The sequence below is a fragment of the Lepisma saccharinum genome, chromosome 21, assembly GCF_977018435.1.
Source record: "Lepisma saccharinum chromosome 21, izLepSacc3.1, whole genome shotgun sequence".
Lineage (NCBI taxonomy): Eukaryota > Metazoa > Arthropoda > Insecta > Zygentoma > Lepismatidae > Lepisma > Lepisma saccharinum.
In genome coordinates, this window is record NC_139249.1 from 23,315,213 (window position 1) to 23,337,755 (window position 22,543).

The 22,543-nt window shown below is 37.8% G+C and overlaps 1 protein-coding gene across 1 annotated transcript in view; it reads left to right on the forward strand.

Moving 5' to 3' along the window:
• LOC146004095 (uncharacterized) overlaps nt 1-22,543 on the forward strand; it is a 93,679-nt gene that overhangs the window by 68,378 nt on the left and 2,758 nt on the right. The window contains exon 2 of the mRNA XM_083142738.1: nt 12,027-12,258. Within this exon, the coding sequence (XP_082998864.1) occupies nt 12,060-12,258 (199 nt within the window). The 5' untranslated portion in view covers nt 12,027-12,059. The remainder of the gene's footprint in view (nt 1-12,026; nt 12,259-22,543) is intronic.

Below are 22,543 nucleotides of genomic sequence, written 5' to 3' on the forward strand. Positions count from 1 at the left end.
TGTCGACAGTATCATATTTGAGCAGGTTGCTTGTCACCTAAACACTACAGCTCACAGGTTGGGAAAATCTGACATGAAAGCAGATAATACGCTTATGCCTTATTTATATATAATTTTCACGGACGTACAATATTGTCGACAGTATCATATTTGAGCAGGTCGCTTGTCACCTAAACACTACAGCTCACAGGTTGGGAAAATCTGACATGAAAGCAGATAATACGCTTATGCCTTATTTATATATAATTTTCACGGGGCGTACAATATTGTCGACAGTATGATATTTGAGCAGGTCGCTTGTCACCTAAACACTACAGCTCACAGGTTGGGAAAATCTGACATGAAAGCAGATAATACGCTTATGCCTTATTTATATATAATTTTCACGGGGCGTACAATATTGTCGACAGTATGATATTTGAGCAGGTCGCTTGTCACCTAAACACTACAGCTCACAGGTTGGGAAAATCTGACATGAAAGCAGATAATACGCTTATGCCTTATTTATATATAATTTTCACGGGGCGTACAATATTGTCGACAGTATGATATTTGAGCAGGTCGCTTGTCACCTAAACACTACAGCTCACAGGTTGGGAAAATCTGACATGAAAGTAGATAATACGCTTATGCCTTATTTATATATAATTTTCACGGGGCGTACAATATTGTCGACAGTATGATATTTGAGCAGGTTGCTTGTCACCTAAACACTACAGCTCACAGGTTGGGAAAATCTGACATGAAAGCAGATAATACGCTTATGCCTTATTTATATATAATTTTCACGGGGCGTACAATATTGTCGACAGTATCATATTTGAGCAGGTTGCTTGTCACCTAAACACTACAGCTCACAGGTTGGGAAAATCTGACATGAAAGTAGATAATACGCTTATGCCTTATTTATATATAATTTTCACGGGGCGTACAATATTGTCGACAGTATGATATTTGAGCAGGTCGCTTGTCACCTAAACACTACAGCTCACAGGTTGGGAAAATCTGACATGAAAGCAGATAATACGCTTATGCCTTATTTATATATAATTTTCACGGGGCGTACAATATTGTCGACAGTATTATATTTGAGCAGGTCGCTTGTCACCTAAACACTACAGCTCACAGGTTGGGAAAATCTGACATGAAAGCAGATAATACGCTTATGCCTTATTTATATATAATTTTCACGGACGTACAATATTGTTAAGAGCACCAGTTTTTGTAGAGCTCTCTTTTTCCATCTTTCCTCTATACAGTGAAGCTGTAGAAGACACAATTAGCTAACCTAGCATACAACATACCTTTCTAATTAATATGGATATTGTCACACATTCCTCTTATTTTATACTGTTGTAAATAGAAAAGATTATGTACGGTAAATGTTTTGTACATTATAGGGAAAAAATGCAAAATATCCCCCAATTTTAATTCGATCCACCTCTGAATCGAATTTTTTACATATTCTCACGCCGCCATATGTTGTTCTATTTGCTTCTTTTACTTGCCTTGCTTAATTAACTCTCGCTAATTAGCATTTTTTTGGAAGAAGTCAACTAGAACAACATATGGCGGTATGAGAAATATGCAAATCAAAGAACATTTTAGCAATATAGGGGCCCTAGCAATTAGCTTTATCGACTAAGAGTACTCTTTTAAACGTCTTTTGCTGATCGTATTACTAAACGAGGACGTTTAAAATGTTTGGGTGTTGAAAAAGTTTGACCCTACTTTTTATTTCTATTGTTTGCTAATAGATGGCGCTAATAGTACCCCCTCCCCTCCCTCTCCCCTCTTCTCCTCTGCTGTATGACAAATAGCACAAACATAAAAATCAAGATTTTGGAGAGCAAAACATAAAATTTGCATGCATCTGATGTCGAACTAAGAACTTTTATCTTTCGGGGAGTCAACATTATTTTTTTACTCAGTCGTCATATAACATGAACACACGCAAATATTCACATGTGCTTTTTATTATTTTGTGTTCGGTAAGTACAAGTATATTCTTACATAAATTATTGTTTAATTTAATAAATTGTAAACTCGGAGCCTGCTATACTAACACTCCTTCTGTCTATTGAAAGCGAATGTTGCGTGCATACGGAAATAACACAGAAAAAAAAGCGGATGGAAGCAATTTAAAATCAGTGGAGCAAGGTCAGTATTACGAGAGGCGTAAAAACATGTGCTTTCATTCAACTTCGAAAAATAAGAATAAATGTATGCATACAGAACACATATGCTTTCTTTTCACAGTTGTAAAAACATATAAATTGTACATAAAGTAAGTTATGGGAAGGCTCTCTCTTTTATGTCTGTGTATATGTTGTACAATTAGGTACAAGTTGTTGTACAATTAGGTACAAATTGTTGTACAATTATTCCTAGGCCCCCAACAGTATTGCCAGACATAAAAAATACATGGACCCCTCAGACCCTTTGATGAAAATTTACAGTGAAAAACCCAGTAGGTTAACAACACTGTCAAAAAATCTACGGTAGTGTTGCCAGATGTAAACAGGGGGGGGGGAAGGGGGCAATAAACCCCCCCTCATAAAAGGCTACAGTAAAAACCCACAGTGTCGCCGACACTGTGCCCCTCAAAATATACATCATAAAAGGCTACGACGAGCCTCAAATAATGATTCGAGTCTCAGTGAAAAAACCCAGTAGGTTAACAACACTGTCAAACTACGGTAGTGTTGCCAGATGTAAACAAAAAGAAATAGACCCCCCTCATAAAAGGGTACAGTAAAAACCCACAGTGTCGCCAACACTAGGCCCCCAACAGTATTGCCAGACATAAAAAAATACATGGACCCCTCAGGCCCTTTGATAAAAATTTACAGTGAAAAAAACCCAGTAGGTTAACAACACTGTCAATCTACGGTAGTGTTGCCAGATGTAAACAGAAAGCAATAAACCCCCCCCCTCATAAAAAGCTACAGTAAAAACCCACAGTGTTGCCAACTCTGTGCCCTCAAAATGTACATCATAAAAGGCTACGACGAGCGTCATAATCTTGGTGATTTTTTCGGGTAAGGAGTTGGCAACACTGCGCCTTACGAGAGAAATCCATTAAGGCGATCGAGCCCCACTTCCGGTTTGTGAACTCTCAAGCAAAATTGTCAGTTCCTTGCTTTTTAGGTTAGGTTAGACCAAAAACCTTGGTGATTTTTTCGAGTAAACTGTTGTCAACACTGCGAGCCCCACCGAGCCCCAAATGTTGACTTGGTACCGGGCCACTAGGTCTACTCATAGCCTATTTAAATTTCCTGACATGGTCCTTTTATCAAGTTCGCCATTAATCTTAAATAAGGTCAGTGGAAAAGAACAATATTATTCTAATTTAAATGTTTGAGAATGCATTAAATAATTTCTTGTGGTAAATTTATTTTTCCTACAGCAAACTTAAAATAGCTACTTGGAGGTTCCCTTGGTGGCCTCTATTATCGCTTTAGTTAAAGTAAAATTAGTCACAATATTTAAAAAATATATTCTGATGAACGCGGAACAACCATATTTATGGAATTTGGCACCCTTCATTAAAAGTTGCAAAAAAGCACGAAGTTTGTTATTTTTACTGTTATTAACAGAAATAAAGTTAACTTGGTTAGTATTCGAACAGAGTAATCAATGTAAAATATGTAGTAGATCGAAAAAATGAGTGAAAATGCAGGAACCAGGATATTTTTTCATATTCTACCATTTAATTCAAAGAATAAATGGTTCCACAGTTTTCAGAATTGGAAAAATTATAATTTTAGATGAGGTCAGACAATATAAACTTTGTGAGTATTTTTTCTAACTTCTAAAGTCCATTCTTGAACGACACTTGCAAAAGTTAATATCAAACTACAATATGTGTGTATTTCAGTATAGTAACTAAGAAATGTAAAAGTATTAATGGAAAATAGTTGTGCTGGATATTCACTCGGGATCGAATAGCATGATAATAATAAACAAACAACAACAATAATATAATAATTAAATTTGAATAAAATGTATTTAATTAGGTATTAGTGTATAACAATAATTTTAACCTTAGTAATTACTATTATTTCTTTTACTGTTGTGATCGAAGTATTTCAATGTTTATAATTAATGTAAGCTTCATTTCAACCTGGAGAAGTCTTTTCAAAAATGAAACTGATGGTAGAAGATCAACATTGCCTTCGAAAATATTAGTATTGTCTCTTATATGTGCATCCAAAGGATCTGGGAAATTGTCGATCTTTTCTAGGTACCTTTGTTTATCGATATCACTCAAAAATTTTAAGTGATACATTTTGTTTCCGATCTCTTATAAGAGCTCGGTGACAATTTGTATTCTACTTGTTTACATTGGAAAATTCGCCAAACCGGAAGTTCTTTCCCCGCCATCAATAATCGAATTGTCTGATCGATCTTTTTTGTTTACTCAGGAATAACCCCCATAAACAAAGCAAGGCGAGAATACCGATCGACTCGGTGTCTCTAATTGTTCAGTGTTTTTCTTTTTAGTGAAGTGAAAGTGTCCGATGGTGTGTGAAAGGAAGGGTAGTTAGTAAAGATGAGTCAGATTAGAGCACTATTACATACACCGTTTTCCAAGGAACTATACGATATTAAATTAAAAGTTAAACAACTTGGCTGTCCCACGCCAGATTTAAACATCAATTCTATTTAAAAATAACAAAAAAAAAAAAAATGGTAAAGGTGACAGGCGTCGAAATTTTAATAGTCGCACTTATTTCTTAGAAACTCTGGCCGCCTCCCCACAGCATGCTTCGACGCCAGGGATTGCGGGTTCGAATCTCGGCCTGGGCCTGGGCCAAAAGTAGTACAAATGCGAAGTAAAATAAACCAATCTTAGGAACTCTGAATTTTTGTCTGCAATTTTATTAAACAAGTTTCATTAAAATTACCTCTTTCATTAGATTACTATGACATATACTAGCGAAAATTTTTCGATTTCTTGATCACGTTGGCACTACCCATCATACAAGCTGCCAGCCGCCAAGGTGGGGTACAGGGTGCTCGAAAATTTTCCCTTTCCACATGATAAAATTAGGTTTTTGGCTTCTCGATAATTTAAGGAGAGAAATAATTATCAAGGCAAGACGGAGAATGTAGTTTGTGAAAATAGAATTTTAAGAACATTGTAGCAGATAATAGTTTGTGCCAACGTTGCCAGATTTCAAGTGAAAGAAAACTGCAGGGACGTGCGGTGATCTCCATGGCCGTAGGCAGGAAAAATTTTCGGGGGGGGTTCATTCATAATTGTTCCCAGGGCGTCACCAGAAATTTGAATAATAGAAATAATAATAATAATTGTACAATAATAATTAAAATTTCACAATAATAAAACAATTTTATTCCATAATAATAATACTAATAATAATAATTATTATATTATTGTTATATCCTTGAGGGGGCTTACTCAATCCAGCAGATGAGTGAATATCCAGTATAAGTTTCTTTTTTTTTTTACGTTTCATACAGTGTGTACTGAAATGCACAATTATTTTACTTCGTCATTAAACTTTAGATACCTTCAAGAAAAAACTTTAAAACTTAGATGGAAATTTTAGTCATAAAGTTTTTGTTGTTTGACTTTAAAATTAAATTTTTGGAATATTGAAAAGTGTGGAACCAGTTATTCTCTTTAAAAGCTTAGCCTGATGCATGGATTGTAACCTCAATCGCGAACGTAATGAGCTACGAAACTGGAGGCACTAGGTTTGAACTCCTATCAAGGGGGATTTATTTTCGACTTTATCGGACGGGGAATAAAAAAGCTCGAAAGGGAATTTTGGGACAATCATAAAGGAATCTTCAGTCTATATTCCTTGTGACGCAGGAACAACACTGGAAAGATGACAGCAGAAGTGATAATGGAGGGGTCGCGGGCTGCGATTCCGAGAATAAATCCTGTTTCACTCAACTTTCATAATTCCAAATGTATGAAAATTCTAGCTCGATCGTTTCAACATTGTCTCCTTGTATTTTTGTGATGCTTCGAAAAAAAAATTGAAAATTTGTTACAGATTTTGGTTTCTGAACATCAATTAATCCAACATGTCGGAAGTTTCGGGGGGGGGGGTTTGAACCCTAGAAACCCCCCCTCTAAATACGGCCATGGTGATCTCGGCACTTGCGGTAGCATCCCATTGCAGTATTGTTTCAACATATTCGAAACCATTTCAATTGAAGTGATAATTTAGCACCATACTTTAATTTGAATTAAACTCTTGTTGAACTGGGAAAAGCCTGCCCCTCCCTTTTAATATACCTAGAAAAATTCACAAAGTTAAAAAAAAGATTACGTGATAAATGAAAACATAATCTCTAGTATATTCAATGCAGACAATTATGCTCCATGACGAGAGCGCCCACAGGATTTTTTTCTCAAGGGGGGCAGAGTCATAGAAACGTTTATTATTATTATTATTATTATTGCTGTTGTTATTATAATTATTATTAGATGAAGTGTACCAAATGTGGGCCTCCATTTTGTTTTTTCTGAATATGAGGGAAAGCATCAAGCCAAAATAAATGGTACTTCAGCCTGAAATAGTTCGTTATGTACTTAATTTAATTAATATGTCTTCTCCCATAGCGAGAAAAAAATGACTTCATTGTGAAAATCTTATGCTTTCAGAGGGATGCAATTTTGAACATTGGAAAATAGTTCCTAAAGTGGGCCCCCTTAAATTTTGTTCAGTGAACAATGTGTATAATTTTCTTTATATATATATTCTTTCTCTTTTTTGCATATGCATCAAGTCAGTGGCGTACTAGCCGGCCCCGCATTGGTCTCTCTAAGCTCCTGAAATTTTATATAATATAACAAATCCAACAGATAGTGTCGGTTATTTTAAAAAAAAAGAAATACGAAATAGACAAAAAGCACGTCAACAATGACAAAATTAGAACTCGAAATTCACTGATATGATCACTTAATAGAAACACCCGATCCATTTTTTCTTGTCGGTGAACTTAGAATACGTATCAACAGAGTTCTGTATTGTACGAGTCAATGGGCATGACAAAAAAACTTACACTGTTTTATTTTTTATGGGGGATGGTGTAGTGGGTTCCCAGTAACATATCATAAGACGATGTCTGCGATAAAAAGCAGGGGCGTACTGGCTCAATCAAAGGAGCCCTGGCAACTTAACCTGTGGGTCCTCAGAAATGCTTGCTGATCGCCTCAAATAGGATTTGATTTGATTTGATTTGATTTAATTTATTTTACTTCGCGTTTTGTGCCTCTTGGCTAATTTGCGAAGATGGGGATGAGTGATGAAATGATGAAATTGATGAATGGACATTCACAAACAACCAAGCCCGACCGGGATTCGAACCCGGGACCCTTGGCGTCGCAGCGCGATGTGCTAACCACTCGACCACAGGGTCGGGCAATCCTCAAATAGGAAATAAATCCCTCATTTCCCACCTTTATAGATTTACCGCTTATCGCAATCTTTTGAGTATAAACTGTCTACAGTTATGAATTCAGTAGGAAGATTCAGTTGCTCGACCAGTCTGTTTTTTATTGCCGCACAATGAGTATCGGCGATTAGAGAGGGGGCAGTTGCCCCCCCCATTTTTTGCCACTTTTGCCTCCGCACTATGCTAAACCTTATCTACCAAGGAAGAGTAAATTGCCCTTGCCCGCGTTTTGGAACCCAATCGCCGCCACTGCGACACAATAACCAATAAAACTTGGTAATTCATGAACTTTTACCACTAATATTAGTTTTATGTGTTGTATTTAAAATGTAACTTCCCATCTCACCAAATTTTCAAAGCCCTTTCATATGCAAATAAGAAATGAGACAAATTTCCTACATAGTTCACACCTGTTACGTGTTTCCGATTAATTTAGATAGCTATTTTAACTATGGAGTATGGTGTGACAAGGTACTTCAGTTTTCTGCAGGGGCCCCAACTATTTTAGTTGCAGGGGGGAGGGGGGCAGGAAACTTTGCTACGCTACTGAATCAAGTGTAACTGATTTCATATTATGTGTAAGTTAAACATGTGTGAAGTGTGTGGGACTAAAATACTGCGGATACGGAACTTATCGCAGACTTTGAGAACGGGAACGTCCCGAGAGCTGAGCCACCGTCTCTGCCAACTCTGCTTGGGTTGGGTGTTGGCGAACAGTCGTCACCAAGACCATTCTCTTTGCACCAAGAGTCGTCGACCAGACCAGAGCAGTGTTGCCACATGAAGGGAAATTTGGAGCTAATTTTAAGTGAAAGGGAAATTCGATGAAAAATAGCGAATTTTCAGGGAAATTTTAAGACAGACTAAACATTAATTATATTAAACATTATAACAGATTCCAGTTTTGAAAATGAGAACTTATTATTTTTTTTATTTTGTCGTATACTTTGTTCTGAGAGGAAGGGTGGAATTTGGGTTGACCCACATCTGGCTATCGTTTGATTTGGTTTATTTTACTTCGCTTTTCTGCCACTTTTGGCTAATTGCAAAGATGGGGATGAGTAATGATACGATGAAATTTATGAATGGACACTCACAAACAGCCATGCCCAGGCCGGGATTCGAACCCGGTACCCCTGGCGTCGTAGCATTTAAGAGCTAAATTGATTAACATTTTATACATACATACGAACATGGATCAACGATAATATTTAATTATTTCTTTAGACGAAGGGAAAAATGGACGAAAAAGGGAAATTTTACCCCTTGGAAAGGGAAATTGTGCTTACAGATTGTGGCAACACTGGCCCAGAGGAAGGCAGGCATGTGAGCTGAGCAAGAGGTGCGGAGTTGTAAGTATTAATTTTTAATGTTATTTACTATATTTGTAGCTATTATTTGAGGTCGGCAGATTTACAAAGTTTCGATATTACAGATTTCAATGAATACGAGATCAATGAAATTGTGAGTAATTCTCTCCAATGTTTTAAACTTATTTGTGGCTATTGTGTGTGTGACAGTGTCCTTGAATAACTCCCCCCCTCACATTGTGAGTTGTGTACATGTAAGCCCGTCTGCTACGATGTAAGCCGGTAATAGCAGGATGGTAAATTACTGCAGATTGTGGGGGGAGGAGCAGACAGACAGACAAGCCACACCACGCTCGTATCCAAGGCAGGGAGCTTAGGGGCTCGAGCCCTCCCGAAAGTTTTAGGTTTACACTTGATAAAATGAGGTTTTTGGTTTCTTGTGGTGAAATAAAATTATGTAACGATAATTTAAAGAGAGAAATAATCATTGTGGTAAGACGGAGAATATTCTGTAACCTTGTTATTGATAAAAGCACGTATCCAAGGTAGGGTACAGGGGAATCAACCCCCCCCGAAAAGTTTACAGTCTACACATGCAATTAGATTTTTGACTTCTTGAATAATGTGACAATAATTTAAGGAGAGAAATCATTATCTAGGCAAGATAGATTGTTCTATAACCCTGTTACTGATAATAGCACGTATCCAAGGTGGGGATCAGGGGGTTGAGCCCCCCTCCCTTCAGGGAAATCTTTCAGTATACACGAGATAAAATTAGTTTTTTGGCTTTTTGAATAACGTGACGATGGAGAGAAATAATTATCGAGGCAAGGCGGAGAATGTTCTACAACACTTTTATTAATAATATTGCACCAGTGGCGTAGCGCAGTTCTCTGCAACCCCCTTAGCATGCATATATATATATATATATATATATATATATATATATATATATATATATATATGATGCCAGAGTGGGACGCACGTAGGTACTATAATCAGATAATCACCCCTCCCCACCTCAGCTGTACAAGAAATTAACTTTTACCCAAATATTCTTCCTTCCAATTTTGTGTTATCGACTTATACGAATATATCAGATTAGTAGCTTCTTGCAACTAAATCAGGATTGCCTGAATCTCTGAGATAACTGGAAGAAAAAATTGGAAACATTTTCTCTTACTTCAACGTCAGTATTCTCTTGGAGGAGGGAGAAGCTTCACGCAGCCAAATAAATTGTTCGTGATCCTTTTCATTTTTTGCTTGAAATATTCTTAAAAACATTCAGGTTAGATATAATTGCACAGATATTAAAAAAATACTACGTCGGTGTTCTTAGCACCGAATTGAAATCAGAAGTAAGCGTCATTAACGCAGCTGAAGCTACACAAATATCTGGTAGCGCAGGGTAGCCAGGAGCGTAAAAAAAAGGCATCCAATGCAAGAGAGGCGCAAAATTATGCGAATAGCAGTTTCTGAATTTCTTTTTGGGGGGGGGGCAGTACACGAAAGTCACTGGTATTACGAAAATGTATACACGTACGGATACAAATGCAGTTAATTGTAAAAAAAAAAAACAAAAAAAACACCGTGGCCCGAAAGAATCGGTTAACCTAGGATTGCATAACTACAACATTTTTCTATAAGCCAGCATAATCCACATCATTCTTCGTACTATATTCTAACATGTAGGATACTCGCACCAAATTGAAATGTCACATAATGACGTATACGAGGGAATAATGAAAAACTTAATGTCCAGGGGTACCCAACCTGTGGTCCGCGAGGATTTGGTTTCCTCACGAAATCAAGCAGGTTCCTTCCCCAATCAACCTGTATGCTTCGTATATTTCTCCGAATCTATTTCTAGGTTCTAGGGCATTTTCAATGGAATCATACGTACCGATTGAAAGGGGGAAATTTAAAAATTCCCTCATGACCAAACTGTGGTCCACGAAGATCTGTTGATCTAGGATGTCTTAGGCACATCCTTTGTTTATCACCCTGTTTAGTCAAAATATTTCTTCGAACGATATTCTTGCTTCTAGGGAACTTGCACCTAATTGAAATGCATACAACAGTAGGCAAATCTTTATCTTACAAAAGAGAGTTATACGAATCATGATGGGGGCATGACCAAAGGAACCATGTAGGAAGCTGTTCAGGGATCTAGGTTTTCTGCCACTCCCATGCTTGTACATCTTTCACCTGCTCTGCTATGTAAAAGCAACGTTCTACGATTTGTTTAGGTACCACCATGACATACACAATTACAACACAAGAAATATACCTAACTTACTAATACCTGTACACAATACAGTTCTATATGAAAGAGGACCTAAGCACTCAGGGACTCTCTTGTATAACAACCTTCCAAACCACATAAAAACATTGAAACCTACAAAGCTTTTAAGAAAGAATTGTACAAATACTTACTAGAACACTGCTTTTACTCAATTGATGAATATCTAAGCCTGCAATAATATATGTATGTATGTAGACTATGTTTTTTTTCTTCACAACAAAGGTAACATTTTCATTAATGAGTTTTATTACATTATGTTGTACTCAATGATATTTTATTATATTCCACATTTACCATATATTGTATTGACATCATTTAATTGTATTATAATGCTACTATATCCTACTGTAACAATAAATTGTATTTCATTGTTTTATTATACTACATTATTTATGATAATGTAAACAAACTGACATGTCCAATATCAATGCCTGTATACGCAAATAACTGATTCATGGATGAAATAAATCTTATCATATCTTATCATAGCGGTTCGGGTCCCACTGTAAACTGTAAGTCCAGGCCCGATTGGGTTTAAAACAGAAACTCAAATCCATACTATCTCGTTAAATCTAGTTCACAAATGAAATTCATTTCAGGGAAGTAGTAACCCAGGAGAAAACCAAAGAGAAAAAACTTGAAAAGTGTGGGGGAAAATGAAATAGAGTGGTGTACGCCACTTGTCTCATTGTCACCATGTTAAACCATATGAGCACCTTTCCAGCTACCCCAGGTCTCAAGCAAACAACCCTCACTTAATAATGTCCACTTCAAAGTCTGTACTAATTCTACTATAAATAGTTATAAATTTATATTTAGTATTGATTACATTATTATTAGTTTATTACATTACTATTAATAATGTTATTGTTGCAATTTTATATGAATATAATCAGACCATCCTCACAAGATTAATTTTGACTGTGCTCATATTTGACAAAACTTAACGGTTGTATTATCTTGTTTTTCAGATTCCGGTTACACATTGTGTTGAACAGCCAGATATGTTCTCTAGCCGTGGTATATTTGGGGTTCCTAAGGAGTATGACTCTGAAATAAGAATGGCAAGGGTAAGCCTATGGACTACACCAGTCGAAATGCTGTCTGATGTGGAGCTACCGCTTGGGATTGACCCAGAATTTTTGAAGCACTGGGCAGTGGTGTTCCACTTTGAAGAAGATGGTAGCTGGCGTACAGCGGAAGGTAGTTATAGCCAAAAGTTTTGTAGTTTGGGTACAGTCCAAGGCAATGCATTCAGAGGAATGCCAGGAATATCATGAAAGCAGTTACTCTTTTTTAGAACTGTAACCAGTTACTTTTATAAGTAGATGCAACTATAACAAAGTTACTTTTTTATAATAGAAGTAAAATTATCAACAGTTCATTTTTACAGATACCTTACAGTGCTTTAATTGTTAACTTGAAAATTTGTAACATGGAGGAAAAGCTAAGTTGAAAATTTGATACGTTCTAAAGCACAATTACTTCACGCGTCGTATTATTATACTATTAATACTAACTTAATAATACTCAGCGGTGAACGATGAGACTCGGTGAAGTACACAGACTCCTCTCAGGTACAGGGATAGTGTTAGGCGAAGACAATATTCACAGCACAGAGAAATAAAACCACATTACTGCCGTATGTATAAACTGAAAAGTTTTATTCTTTATTTATTGCAATTATAATGCAACTATACTTGAGACGAAGGCGAGGATTTCGTTTTGTCGATGAATTGACTCAATTAAAACGCATAAAACTCAATGCGTGGCTATCGGCAAGCCTATGATCACATAGACCTAGCTTGCGCCCCGAACTACCACACCAAGAGATATGCAATGATAACTGAGCCAATATTTGCTCTTTAGCCTTTTATTTCCAAATTAATCTTTAGGTTAACTTTATTATTTGACGTAGAATGGTTACAGTATTGTGCATATCATCAATGCATGGCTATCGGCGTACCTATGTTCACATAGGCCTAGCTTGCGCCCCGAACTACCATACCAAGATGTATGCACAACACCGAGGAGTTCTTTTTAAGTTTAAAAGCTTCGTCGATCCGTGGCGAAAAAGTGTGATGATTCTTACGCGATACCCTCGCTTTTATACTATTTTCGAGAACACAGATTAAAGTACAGATGAATCATTCACTATCTACAAAAAGATACTATCAACAAAACTGACATCTATACATCTTTAGAAATACAAATTCGTATAGTGCACTCTTGCAAACATGAAGATACATTAAACTACTCATAACAGAGCATAAAATACAATAAACATTAAACAAAAGATATATATTACAAACAGGGTGCAATATTACATATAATAACAAAGAAATTACGCTTTCTTTTATAAAAATAAATACATTAGTGACATATCTTCTACTGGCAACGTCACATAAAAATGTGGATCATATCATCTGCCCCTTCCTTTCGGAAACTAAGTTTCAGGAAGGAACTTATCTACCTGGAGGAAACTTAGTTTTAAAGTACAAATTTTTTCTTTTTATCCTCCGAAAAACGCACCAGTTTTAGGTTATCCAAGTTAACCTTACCATATAATTCTTTAGTCCTTGGAATTAGCAATGTCACAACATTATTTTCCACTTTGTCCACTAGATAAGGTCCTATCCACAACATAAATAACTTTTGAATGGTCCTATCTAGTGAGGAGCTTAAGGAATGGTTTTTAACCATCACGAAGTCTCCAACTGTCACTGTCTTAGCGTTTCCCTTCTGTTTTAAATCCTTCGACAGCTTCTTCTTCTCCCTGACTTGGGCTAAGAATAATTTGGACTTCCAATCTGGTTGGGCTTCTTCCCGTTCGGGCCAATTGAAATGGGTTAGGATCTCTCTGGGTATGGGATGGTTGAAGAATAGTTCAGCAGGTGAATATCCAGTAGTCTCAGAAATGGAATAATTAATTAACCAAACAACTTTTGATATGTATCGAGACCAAGTCTGATGTTCTCAATAACAAAATAAACGAAGTAATCTGACTATCTCTTGATTTGCTCGTTCTACCATGTTCCCCTTTGGATTGTAAGCTGTTGTGCAAATGTGATGGATACCACGGCTTTTGGTAAATTCCTTCCACTGCTTAGAGGTAAATTGAGCTCCTCTGTCGCTTAGGGTAAACATAACGTTTGGATAGTGAGCAAAATATCCTCTCTGAAGCGTGTTTATAATTTCTGTGGTGCTGGCAGTCTGTAAAGCATATGCGGAGACAAAACGTGTACCCACATCAATAAGGCTCAAGATGTACTGGTATCCATTAGACCGAGGAAGCTTCCCAATCAAGTCCAGAGAAAGCATCTCATGAGGTTGCTTGGGACTGGTATGAAGGGTCTCCTTGAGTATCCCTAATTTGTCTGGTTTACTCTGGGCACAAATTTCACAATCTCGGATTTACTGTATCACGTCATCCTTCATGCCTTTCCAGAAGTATCGTACTGCAAGTCGCTTCAATGTCTTGGATACTCCAAAATGTCCAGCTTCATCATGAATTACTTTCAAGAGAGGTTGCTTCATTACCACCGGAACACACAATTTCCAAAGGAACTGATTATCCGATCCTTTCTTAAATAAAATCCCTTCCTGAATGCGATAGGAACGATGCAATCTGAGGTTAGGTTCCTTAGAATTTAGAGATTGGAGTAAATTTTTGCAGAATTCATCTTCAGATTGTGCCTCTCTCCACTTGTCGACGTCATCTATTTCTCCTCTTTCGGCCCACAGGTAGTTTATTCTGAATGTCTGCTGGCTATTTTCAGGATGAATCTGGGGTATATCATCAGCAGGATACCGAGATAAAATATCTGCCAGATTGTTTTCGCGACCAGAGACGTATACTATTTTAACCCGAGAAAGCCCATGACTTTATTTCTGTGAGTTTTGTGATCATATTAACATGGTTGATTGGTTTTGCATCAAAATGGAATAAAATGAAGAAAAAATAAAGATTTTATTATCCTGCTCGAAAATACAGGGGTGTCACCTGTAGGTGACATTGGGCGTTCAAGGTACCAAAATGAATATAACGTAAACATCTCTGTTTTATACCTCCCTTTTCAGTTTTATGTATCACAGATGATATTAACAATGTCAGAACTTGACATAACACTTTACACTTTTTCCTGTTCATGTATGTGCATGAAATTCGTACCCACTTTGTATGTGTAATGCTACACCGCACCTCATACATATTATCCGTGTCCTCTTGTGGCAGTGTTTACATGTTCTTTGAGAATACTCTACCTTTACATGTTCGGCAATGTTGATGTCTTGTCTGACTTCATTTGGTACACGCAAGGACACAGAACCAATTTGGGGACTTCTGTCAGGAGGGTTTCCATGTAAACGGCAGAATGATTCCACCAGTGATCGTCGGAAAGTCACATTTTTGCCATTCACTTTCTTGAAAATCAACCATGCATTGTGGCATGCTGCATCAATTGCAAAGGCAAACAAGGAGAACCACCACTTTTTACCCCTGAAACTGACCCTCAAGGAGTGAATGTTCTGGTCGAAACGATCGACGCCACCCATGAACATGCCCTCCCGATTCCACTAGCATCAATTATTGTCTCTTCAATTGTTGCGGTCTCTTGTGAATCATGATAACTCCTCGGCAAGGAGCATTGCTGGAGGAAGGTGATTGACATCTGTGCATCTCATCCCCACTGTCTTCATCTGGGAATCCATCATCATCAGGTGGGAAAAGAACCTCATCATTGTCATCATCATTTTCTTCAATAAGTTGTAATGCTTCATCCATATTCAACCTGAAATGATAGTAGATTCCAAGTTCAAAAATTTGTATTATTTTTTTATTAGTACTAGACTGTAATACACATACCACAGCATTACAGTGTATATCAGAATAAGATACTATATCATTGTTTTGCCCCCAAGATTTATCATTATTATTGATGAGGAAAGCATTTTCTTTGTGTTTATTTTTCAAGTCTCAATGTTTTTATATTTGTTTTTACAATAACTATAAATAATTACTCACTGGAGGACTAAAATTATTAAAATTATATTTTATTATTATTATTATTATTACATCATTGTTACAATATTATATTGTAATTATATTATTACTACAATTATAATTATTAAAATTAACACTACAATGCAAATTATGTCCTAGTCCTTTATACATTTATGACTTCCAAAGCCCAATGTCACCTACAGGTGACACTACAAATTTAATCAACAATTACACCAACTAATTGTTCAGGGAGACAATTTATATTTACCAGACATAAACCTTAAACCTTTAAGAGTAAGTAAAAGTAATAAACTTCTAATCATCTTACCATTTTGATGTTTTTGAATGTCCTTCTCCAGGAACAGGTGATGTGTCGTCCTTCCTAAGGGCAGCCATCTTTACTTCAATAGTTCCAGAAAGTTCCACAAAATGTCCCTCAGTTCAAAAATGCAACAATTCAGTTGAGAAAAAGTCAATGAACAGTTTGACATAGAAAAAATATATGCCTGGCCACAGCATACAATAACAAAAAATATTAAAAAGCTGTCACCTACAGGTGACATTGGGCTTTCTCGGGTTAAACTGGTACTGTTGGAGTTTTAAAGACCAGCGAGTCAAACGACTGTTCCAGTTACGGGTGTCTTGTAACCATACCAACCCTTTATGATCACTGTAGATAGTGAAGGGCCTACCTTTCAAATAAACAGCATACTTCTCAACTCCAAAGATTATGGCCAAACATTCTAACTCATGGATGGAGTAATGGCGTTCGTTCTCCTTCAGTTTTCGGCTTGCATACTGAATGACCTTTCTCTCTTCACCATCCATTTGGAAAAGAATACTACTCAATCCTTTCCCAGAAGCATCGCATTGGATACAGAATTCCTGTTCAAAATCAGGCTGTGCTAATTCAGCATCTCTTACAAGTTCATTCTTCAGTAGCTGGAAACTTTGTTCTTCCTCGTCTCTCCAAATCCAACGTTGATTTTTACCTAACAGCTTGGTGAGCGGTTCAGATTTAGCTGCAAAATTTTCAATGAACTTCCGCCTCCAGTTGGCGAGGCCAAGAAATTTCCGAACATCCTTTCTAGTTTTAGGTTTAGGAAATAATTTAACGACTGAATTTTTGTCTGGTTGGATTTTGATAGCATCTCCAGAAACAATGTGACCCAAGTAGGTAATTTCCTTTTTGACAAATTCACATTTTCGCAGCTTTACAGTCATCCCCACTTCTTGGAGTCGCTGCAACACTTCGTCCAGATGTTCGAGATGCTTGGAGAGTTCTTTGTCGAAAATCAGCAAGTCATCCATATATTGAGTTAGATACTCTTCGGTTTCAGGACCAAATACAGCATGCATGGCAGCTATGAAAATTGACACAGCACTAGAGATACCAAAAGGCATTCGAGCAAACATCCACTGACGTCCTTTATAGGAGAAGGCAGTACATGGTTGGCAGTCAGTATTTACAGGGATCTGTAAATATCCAGAAGCCAGATCCAGATTTGTAAAATAACGAGCACCTTTAAATTTTTGTAAGGCATCCGAAATGGGCTCAACTGAATTTCGTGGAACACGTACAATTTTATTCAAATTTCTGAAGTCAATGCATGGGAGTACTGTACCGTCAGGCTTGTCAACTACAATTAAAGGGTTCAAGTAAGGGGAATTACAAGGCATTATAACACCCCATTGTCTCCACTTTTCTAATTCTTCCTCCAGGAGTTTCCTTTTTGCTATAGGTATGGGATATGGAGATCGATACACAGGTTCTGTGGTGGTGAGTTCAATCTCACACTGGAAGTTTTTAATAGTACCTGGTCTCTCGGAAAATACATCTCTATGCTTCAATAAGACTTCTTTCAATTGGCTTCTACCCCTTTTGCATAAAATCTCATTCGCATTGACCTTCTGCAGAATGTCGTCAGGACTAGCCGTCCACTGATCGACATGGGAATCTTCACGGAGATTTCTTACATACGTCCCTTTCGAAGATCCATTATTCACGAGGTCCTGCTCTACCGGAACTCCGTCTACGGTGAGGGATAACTTCTCGCGCTGTAGGTCAATTCCTGCTTCATATTTCCTGAGGAACGGGTAGCCCAAAATAAAGTCAGCTTCGAGACCCTTCAAGACAAACATGTCCTCTAATAAATTTCTTCCAGCAATCTCCAGATATACTTGTCTACATCCTACAACTCTAGTTTTGTTTCTCCCAGTGAAATCAGTCAGCCTAACATCTGGACATGTCTGTAACTGCAATGATGGCAGCTTCTCTTTAATCTTCTTCCAAATGGCGTAGCTCATGAGATTACATTCGCTGCCAGTGTCCAGAACACAAATAAAATCGACGCCTGTTACAGTTGCTTTAATTAACGGAGCCCTGGGTAAATTTTCCTTTCTGCCTGCCTGTTGTAGTGTTCTATCTAAACTTTGTTCTCCCTCATTGAGAGTCAGCACAACAAATAGATGATTATCTTCACTATTTATATCGCTGTCATCGGTTCCCAGAGAAGTCCAAGATTTTAGCCCAACCGTGATCGGGAACGAAGAATTCACGTTGGGCGACTGGCTAAATCCGACTGCATACCACTCGGATTAGCACTAGTCGATGGTGCCCAACAAAAGTCTCTGGTTATGTCGACGCTCTGACGTTGCTCATTCGTCAAACGGAGGCGCCATCACTCTGAAATTACTGGGTTCAGAGGCGTTACGTGAAGAGTCACGGGAATGGTCTTCTGGATCAGATCTGGAACGACGCGGCCCACGTGCGTAGTTGTTCCTGCCATCCCTTCTAAGAGGATTACGTCGTCTGTTGTAATTGGAATATCCATTCCTCTGGTTCTGCATAACTTGTCTGACTCTGGGTTGTTGGTTTCCAATTCTATTTTGTCTGGGAGCATTTCCCTGGCCTGCACCTTCCCTATTCCACACAGGCTTCCAACTGTCCTGCTCTTCAAGCACCTCGAACCTTTTCAGAAAGTCGGCTAGCTGCCGTACAGTTTGAGGAGAATTAGCTAGACTCAGACTGCGAGCTCTATATGGAAGCTGGGAGATTATTAAATTCACAATCTCAGGTTCTATGTAATGGGCAGACAGATTGCGGTAGGCTGAGTAAATAGACCAGGCATATTCCTCTATGCTCATACCGGACTGCTTTAAGTATCGGCGAGATCTCACTGCTGTCAGCTGCCTCTCTTTGGCCTCTTCTGAAGCATATTGTTTGCGAAAACGACGGCAGAAATCAGAATAGGACTTGAACTCTAACTGGTTTGCTCGAAACCAATGCTCAGCCTGGTCCTTGAAAAACCGAGGAATAATTTCCAATCGGTATTCGTATGGAATCTGCATTAAATCAAAATTGATATTAAGTTCTTTTAAGTATTGCTCAGCATTCTGGGCTTCCAGGTCTCCCTTGAACTTCGACAAGGAATTAAGGTCTGCCATCCTTGGAGTTCCAGTCATTGCTGATCGCTGAGTTTTTGGCGGCGACTCATCTGGCCCGCTCCTTGAATTTCCATGCCTTCGTGTTCGCTTCCTGATTTTTGCTTGATACTGAGAGTCAGAGCTGGTGCTGGAAGAGGAGGAACTGCGATCTTTCTTCCTTTCTAGACGTTTCCTCTTTGTCCTTTCTTCATAAAGACTGTGCCGGGCCCTGCGAGATTCACGCTCTCTGTAACCTCTGTCATCGCCCGAAAGACTAAAGGTAGGTGGAACAGCAGACGCCACTTCATTAGCTCTTGAATCAGCAGTAACTCGTGGGCGACAAACTTGTTTGTCTTCTCTAGTTCTCTCTCCACCTGCTCTGTCCATCGCTTCATTTAGTTCAATGTTCATGGTTGGCAATGCTGCACTCTCAGCAACTGCAGACGGATGACCAGCTGTTCGAGATCCAGTTTCTGTTTCCGTTTGGCGGGTAACGTGCATGGTCTCTAACTGATTCGTAAGTTGTTCTACTTGAGTTTTTATTTCCTCAACGTCCTTGCTTCTTTGAGACACAATTACTGAAATCTGACTAATATTTTCTTGGACCTCAGCCCGGAACTGTATTTTGTCAGTCTCGGCCTCGGCGAATATCTGTTCCATCGTCAGCTGTTTTTCAATAATCTTATTGCACTCCTCAGTGAATCTCGAATTAATATCCTCTACATCGATGCGAACACTTTCCGTGGCTTTATTAACATCGGCTGCCAAGCTACGCCGGAACCCATCAAAGTCCATCTCTCTAGCCTGCCGAATTTCTTCAGTGAATCGGGCCCTAGTATTCTCGTTCTCAGACTTTAGTTGTTGTATTTCACAGGCCATCTCGCCTATTTCAGCTCTTAAAGCTTTCATAGATTCATCGTGCTGCTTACCGATATCATCCTTTAGCAACGCACATTCTCTGAGGATATCTTCCTTCAATATGTCAGATTGTCTACAGATATCAGTCTTCAGTGCTTCAGACTGTTTGCACATATCAGCCTGCAATGTTTCAGACTGTTTGCAGATATCAGCTTTCAAGCTGGTAATGGAATCAGCTTGCTGTTTAATATCAGCCTGCAGTGTTTCAGACTGTTTGCAGATATCAGCTTTCAGTGCTTCAGACTGTTTACACATATCAGCCTGCAATGTTTCAGACTGTTTGCAGATATCAGCTTTCAGTGCTTCAGACTGTTTGCTAATATCAGCCTGTAATGTTTCCATACTTTCAACTTGCTGCTTGCTAATTCCTTCAATCATGGTTTTTAAAGCTTCAAACATATTTAATGGATCAGATGTAATAGTTGTAGACAATGATTCACATTCTTTACAAACGAAATCGGTAGCTTCGTGGCTTTCAGATCGAACATCTAAGCCACAACATTCATAATGTAGAAGCTTTGTACATTTCTTGCACACAAATGTGGTTTTATCTTTATCAATGTTCCGACAACAATCGGGAACATTAAGCTCTGAATTTGAAGCAAGATTTTTATTTGCGCTACGCAAATGTTTTCTTTCCATTTCGAACGAAGTAGTTCTGTGCTTTTCTACAAATATAAAAGTTTAGTGCTCTTGCACAATGAATCTCAACTTTAAACAATTGTCTTGCCCTTGTACACTACAAAATCGAGCCAACACGTTGAGCTGCCACTTGATACGTTCTAAAGCACAATTACTTCACGCGTCGTATTATTATACTATTAATATTAACTTAATAATACTCAGCGGTGAACGATAAGACTCGGTGAAGTACACAGACTCCTCTCAGGTACAGGGATAGTGTTAGGCGAAGACAATATTCACAGCACAGAGAAATAAAACCACATTACTGCCGTATGTATAAACTGAAAAGTTTTATTCTTTATTTATTGCAATTATAATGCAACTATACTTGAGACGAAGGCGAGGATTTCGTTTTGTCGATGAATTGACTCAATTAAAACGCATAAATCTCAATGCGTGGCTATCGGCAAGCCTATGATCACATAGACCTAGCTTGCGCCCCGAACTACCACACCAAGAGATATGCAATGATAACTGAGCCAATATTTGCTCTTTAGCCTTTTATTTCCAAATTAATCTTTAGGCTAACTTTATTATTTGACGTAGAATGGTTGCAGTATTGTGCATATCATCAATGCATGGCTATCGGCGTACCTATGTTCACATAGGCCTAGCTTGCGCCCCAAACTACCATACCAAGATGTATGCACAACACCGAGGAGTTCTTTTTAAGTTTAAAAGCTTCGTCGATCCGTGGCGAAAAAGTGTGATGATTCTTACGCGATACCCTCGCTTTTATACTATTTTCGAGAACACAGATTAAAGTACAGATGAATCATTCACTATCTACAAAAAGATACTATCAACAAAACTAACATCTATACATCTTTAGAAATACAAATTCGTATAGTGCACTCTTGCAAACATGAAGATACATTAAACTACTCATAACAGAGCATAAAATACAATAAACATTAAACAAAAGATATATATTACAAACAGGGTGCAATATTACATATAATAACAAAGAAATTACGCTTTCTTTTATAAAAATAAATACATTAGTGACATATCTTCTACTGGCGACGTCACATAAAAATGTGGATCATATCAAATTTGTAACATGGAGGAAAGCTAAGTTTGACAACTTCGTTCCCAACCACATGTCTTGTCTGGATAGTAAGGTGAAAGGATCATTTTAATAGTATTTTAAATATTGATTATAATGCTCTCTAATTGACTTTTAGAATATCACAAGTGACCTGATCACATTCTAATGAGCTGACATACACTGCAGTATGAGAGAGACCATTGTTGTGTAAGGAGTGTTGTCAGAGTGAGCACAGAGATCAGCCATGACTGATTAGGTTACACTTTTTTTTTTTTAGATTTTTGCATTATTTAGTCAATAAGTCTACGCTGTTTCAAGTGAGTTTTCATACCTATATGTTTTTGTCATGTTAATAGAAAATAAGAAAAGTGTCTAAGTGATTTCATATTGTATCTATCAGATTTGCG